This window comes from Manacus vitellinus, unplaced genomic scaffold (genome assembly GCF_001715985.3).
Source record: "Manacus vitellinus isolate BGI_N305 unplaced genomic scaffold, ASM171598v3 scaffold_60_pilon, whole genome shotgun sequence".
NCBI classification, from domain to species: domain Eukaryota; kingdom Metazoa; phylum Chordata; class Aves; order Passeriformes; family Pipridae; genus Manacus; species Manacus vitellinus.
The window spans coordinates 150966-156965 of NW_021940687.1; the positions used below are offsets into that span (position 1 = coordinate 150966).

The following is a 6000-nucleotide window of genomic DNA, read 5'->3' on the forward strand; positions in this document are numbered from 1 at the left end:
GTGAGGCACTGCCCTGCAGAGGGTGCGGCTGTGGTTTAAACTGGTGGTCCTTGCAGCCCCAGAATGGGCGGACTGGCCAGATAATTCCTGTACATACACGACTCCTGTACTCTCAGAGAGTGGTTTCCTGAGTCAACGCTGTGAGCATCATGGGTAAAGAAAGCTCCCAAAACTGTGCAGCAGAATGGAGGAGTTTATTGTTTTCACGCGAAAGGATAAATTGTAAAAAATTCAAAGCATGAAACGCTGCGTGCGACTTCAGTGAGTATCACTAAGTGGCTGAGGCCAGCCCAGCTGCATTTATTATTACCTCTAAGTTGTAGAAAAGAGACTAATTTAAAGCATGAAATTCTGTGCATGGCTGTGGTATCACAAAGTGGCTGAGGGCAGCCCAGGTGCGTTCACTGGCAGATATTCGCTCTAACACCTTGGCACCCATAAATTGTAAAAAGGAAACTAATTTGAAGCATGAAACGCCGTGTGTGACTGCAGTGAGCATCACGAGGCGGCTGAGGGCAGCCTAGGTATGTTTACTGTCAGACAGGTATTCACCCAAACACCTCAGCACTGGCTCTAGCAAAGCCGAGTGAGGCACTTAGCGCTCGTGGTCAGGCACGTGGTAGCCAAGGTGGCTCCCAAAAGGGAACTGGGCAAAAAAAGCTCTGGCCATTTCATTGATCCTGTTGTAGGCTCCCAAGGTCCGGAAATATTCCACGTAGGACCAGAAATCGTTGGATGAGAAAGGCCAGTATGGCAAGGCTACAGCTTCCTGGTACAGATCTTAAAAAAAAAAAAACCAAAATAAAATGTTGCAGATTACTGTAATACAAAGCATTTTTGTTGAAACCTTGGTCCTGGGAGCCAATATGGTTTGGGGTTGTGGGTTTCCTAATGGGGCTTATGGGCTCCTCTGGCAGGAGAGAGGCAGGGAGAGCCTTCGACCCCTCTCCATCCCTCACTCTGTAGAAGATGAAGCCAGTATTCCCTGCTCCTGATGCACTAGTGTGACAGAGCGGGACAAGATGGAGAGGAGCAATGAAGGCACACCATCCACATCTAGGGCAATTCAAGAATTCATCAGGCTGATTTAATTGCTAGAAGGCTGCTGATTATTTAAAGGCAAAGAGTGGTTGCAATTGAAAGCCATTTTTTCTCACTCCACACAATTTGCTTTGCCCAATATAAAAATATAAGGAATAAGGCACCATCATCTATACTCTGACCCTGCAGCTGCCCACTCTGCCCACAGAGCTCCCCAGGACTGAGGCCATACTTCCCTGACATTGCCTGGGACTGCAGTTGTCCTCTTCTCAGAGGGCTGTAGGAAACAGGCTAAGGGAAGGGAAAGGAAAGGTTTTGCCGCCTGGAAGACAGCTGTTGTATTTGTGCCTGCTCTAGGAATATCAGAAAAAGTGGTATACTCATTGAAACGGTTTCAAATTCAGCAGGAAAACAAAGTCAGTTCTGAAAATACAGAAGCTGACCACCCTTGGGCCCAAATCTGGGCAAACACAGAAGCATATATAACATATAAACACTAGCTGAGACCACATAGTTACAAATGTCTTTCTGTGCAGCAAAGCTAAATCTAGTATTTTGTTTTGATTTAAAGCCTATTTAGATGAATGGGAGCCATTCCACTCAGCTTGGGACCAGGGTCTTTAGTAGGAATTAGGAGCCTTCAACAATCCTGTTGTCAGAGCTTAATTTTATGGAGTAAAGTTTGCAGTGCGCAGGCCCAGATGGCACATAACCAAACAAATGAACCAGTGAAATGCTGTCTGCAGAGGAGAACTCACTGTTAATACCAGCTGACCTTAGATTCACTTTGCAGGCTGCTGCTTGGCCTAGTGTGAAAGAAAACCATAATTGCTGGTAATGAGAGCAACAGAACACTGCCTGAAGAGGGTTGTATTTTCACATTGACACACGCTCCTCTGACCGTCTCAGAAGGTTGCTGCAGAAGTATTTGCTGTGCACAAACGCAGGTGATACATTCAAAATATTTTAGAGCTATGAAGAAATAGATTGGGGCATAGGGGGACAGGTTTGAATTATAACTTAATATTAGACCTTATTCTGTATTTCTGCAGTTCATATCTGTTATAATACTCTGCGTATTTGTATCTGTGCACTGGACATGCTGCTGGCTGTCCTGCTGATTAACTTAGATGTACACCAGCAATAGCAGTACCTGATTACTGTAGATACTTCTTTGCAATTTTGTTTCCAGACAGAATTCTGTCTGAAAAGCCAAAGAGAGGTTAACTGATAGAATCATCAGCAAGCCAGTGTAAACATCATTAGGGTGTTGAGGGTTTTTTATTTAATCAAAGGCAAACACTAATCCAATGGACTAATCACATGAAGCAACATGAACCACAGGGTAGCTTTGCTAAGGGATTTAGTCCAACATTTCTGTAATTGGATTTGTGGCAATTTGTAAATGTTAAGCTTTATGTTGTGGAGGCCAGTATCTCTTGCCAGTAACCAGATGCACATATAGTATTACTGTTCAGGACAGACAAAATCCTCAGATGTCTGATACACTTACAAGTCTGGTGCTTTCCAGTTATGATTTTGTACAACAGAATTAGTGACTTGACCATAGTCCCTTTTCATTTTAAGACTTTTAGTATATTAGCTCTATTATTAGACACTAATATTTCAGCTTTTAATAAATTTTAAAGACATTTCTAAAAGTTCCCCTTTTTTTCTCCACCAGAACTAGGTGAAAGCGCTTCCACAGCCCATTGAGGTTAGTGAGCGTTCCTGCCAAAGTCACTGCTAGGCATCAGGTCTGGGAGTTACAAATTACTCTCCTAATTATTAGTGATACAAAGCAAATAAAAATACATTAGGAATTACCATCTCCATCCTGGATGGATCGGGCATCTGTGAATAAAGAGGAAAACGCATTAGTACCAGCTTGTGCACAGAAAGACTTTCTGTTAATAAAAGGTTTCCTGTGTAGCCAGAAGATAACAGGGGTCAGGGTTAATGCCCATATAGGACCCTCTGCTTAGCCAAAGGATTTTTGTTTCTTGAACAGTAGAATAAGAAATTCCCCATTTGCAGTCACTCAGTGCTACAAACCAAATACTTATAAGTAACAGCCAGAACAGTTATGATTAATACACAAGTGATACTAAATAGAGGATATTGTATTCATAACAAAATATTTCTGGCTACTTGAAAACATAAACAAGGATAAATTCAGCAGTAATCTTACCTGTTAGCATGTTCATCAGCATGCAGAAGAAAAATAAGCCAGTAAATGTCATCGTTTCTGCAAGATAATGCTCGTGTTTCTGAAAAGTAATCTGTACAATTGAGGATTATTACAATACATTAATAATCATGCAAAGTCAATTATTCCTTCTTTAATAGAAGAATACATTCCAAAATAAAGTCTAATTATCAATTCAGGCATAACAAGATCCAATTACATTTCCTTACAGCTTCTGAACTGCAACACAGAGACCGGCAATCCTGAAGCATGTATTAATATTTTGCCTTAAGATGGCATAAATCCAAAAGGCTCCTCTGAACTGACATGAAATTAAGTGTCTTTAGAAATGTTTTATTTTGTGGTTAATTTACTTTCACTTTAGAAATTACCTTTCTCTTCTTTTCTTCTTCTTGCAGTAGTAAAGATATGGAGCTCTGTGTCAGCTAGGAAACACCAAAAGGATTTCTACTGCTGTAAAATAGCAGTGCTCAGTAAGGAAGGGTAGGGGGAAAACGTCACTGATTTTCTGCACCAATCTGGTTTTGTTGCCTTCAGGTATTTTAACTGCTCCAATTTGCATTATATTTCAGCACTGTCCATGGAAGAGACAGTGGACAGTTTCTGCAAGGAAATCAGAATCAACTTTGGCGATAACACTTTTGCTTTTTGAAGGCAGACGGAGAAAATCCAGAGGCAAATTCACTGATTGCTACCATTGCTGCCCTCTGGATTTTCTTTCTCTATAAAAATAGATTTTCAAAAACCTTATTTGAGCAAATTACTAAAAGGATATGGAATTCCCTCTCCAGCTGAGTCACAAACCCCACAAATGCTTGACACTGCTTTATGTTCTTACTTGGAATCCTTAAAACCTGGACCTTAAAGTGTACACAGGCACCAAGTGCCCACTAAAATCCATTGGGTTATGCTAAGTAAAGCAGGAGGTCCCCAGTGACCTCAGTCATGCTGGTGGTGCAGGTGCTTTCAGAGGGTCATTAAGGTGCATTGAAATGCATTTTCACATTAAACTGAATTCCTGGAAAGATTCCTCTGCCAACACCAGCTTTGGGCTCCAGCATATGCAGGTTGCTGAATGGATCCAGTGCTTTCAGAAGCCTGGAGGGGAGAGAGAGTTTGGAGAACACTCAGCTGACATGGACATCTTGATTGATTTTCTTTTATCATAAAACTCCTGATGGCAGTGGGTGGGGTCAAGGGCCTAAGGTGTAGCAGAATGTGTCCTGTGAGTCATGGGAAATGTGGGGATTTCTGTGCTCCTCGAAGACGTGGCTGTTGAGGTCATCTTGCCAAACCAGGCAGCTATTTCCAGAGGGCTCCTCTGCTGAGTGGAGCTACTGAAACACCAGTGCAGAGCTCACTGTGCACGTTCCTGCTGCAAGATCTGATCTTACAGTTGCTGGTCTGAGCTGTGCCCTCTCACTAGGCATTTTCAGTTGCCTTTATGATCTACAAAATCATTCTGTCTCAGTTCTAGACACCTGCATTTCCTAACTCTGTGTGTGTGTTGATGTTGGTGCTCTTGCTGTATCACATCCACCCATCTGCCACAGGAGTACAGAGAAAGTCTCCATACTCACAAAGTCCTGGAGGGGAGAGATCCAGGTGAATGGCCTTGCAGGAGGCCCCAGCTTTGCTGGAGTTTGTTCCTGTCTATGCGCAGAGTTAGGTAGTTCTGCCAAGAATTATTTCAGGATGTTCTGAGCAAGGGAAAAAAGGGTGCTTTGTAGCACACTAGGCTGTGCCAACTCTTGTGGAGGCTGAAAAGAAAAATATTATGAAGGCAGAATCTATTCCATCTTTGAAAGGCTTTAATCCTCTTGGTGAATATTTCCTAAGCCTGTAGGAAGGGTCCCTACATCAGCCAAGTTCTGCTGGCACCTTTGCCCCACTCCCCTGGATTGTGGCACTTCCCTTGCTTAGTGGAGTCCTGTGGTGCAGATGTACCCAAGTTCACCCACCAGCACTGCCTGCAGAGCCAAACTTTCCCTTTTGCTGCCTAGTCCGTATATCCTCTTCCAATAAACAATCAGAAGAACTGAGGTGTACTAATATACACAGAAAACAGTCATCAGCTGTAACTGAATAATTACCATGAAGCTCCTTCTGTACATATCTATCAGTAGCTTTTGGTTTTGGCAGTTGATAAGCAGGAGGAGTTCCAAGTGGGAGGTGAGATAACATATTCTGGATGATGACAAAGGAGAATAATGACGTTTCTGCTGCAGCCACATCCTGCAGCTCTACCCTCACGATATTAATAGTGCTGTAGGGGAATGACAAAGTCCCAGAAGTTATCGGACTCAGGGTCACTCTGGTCAAAACATGATTTGCTACAGCACTGGATTATCATGGGAGGATTCACGTAGCTATTGAGGTTCATGCTGACATACACCTTTACACCTATCTCCTTTACACCTTCCTGTTCTGTCCTTTGAAGCTTGGAGTTGCCCATTCCAGAACTAGGAGGCTCACCCATCTGACATTGTGTGACAGTCTTTTAACAATTACACACGTATAATTGAATTAAAATCCAAGTTTTCCAGTTGCTAGTGCACATATTGGAGATGAAAATAAATTCCCAGTGTTTCCATGTGTAGTGGTTTGGATCTTGTTTTCCCCCAGAGGCTAAGGAAAGTGGTAGACCCCAAGGGGTGGAAACCCCTGGAAGTTTTGAAGTTCTGCCCAATGGGCGCTCCTGCAAAAATGTCAACATCCCACAAGCTCACCGGAAGAGATGAGTTGTAGTT

General features: G+C 42.8%; 1 protein-coding gene across 1 annotated transcript in view; it reads right to left on the reverse strand.

The window, feature by feature from the left end:
- Positions 1 to 595: 595 nt before the first annotated feature.
- The window catches only part of OTOS (otospiralin), a 51328-nt gene continuing 45923 nt past the window's right edge, over positions 596 to 6000 (reverse strand). The window contains exons 2-4 of the mRNA XM_008930214.3: positions 3233 to 3323; positions 2869 to 2895; positions 596 to 780 (exon numbers count right to left, since the gene is read on the reverse strand). Of these exons, the coding sequence (XP_008928462.2) occupies positions 596 to 780; positions 2869 to 2895; positions 3233 to 3323 (303 nt within the window). The remainder of the gene's footprint in view (positions 781 to 2868; positions 2896 to 3232; positions 3324 to 6000) is intronic.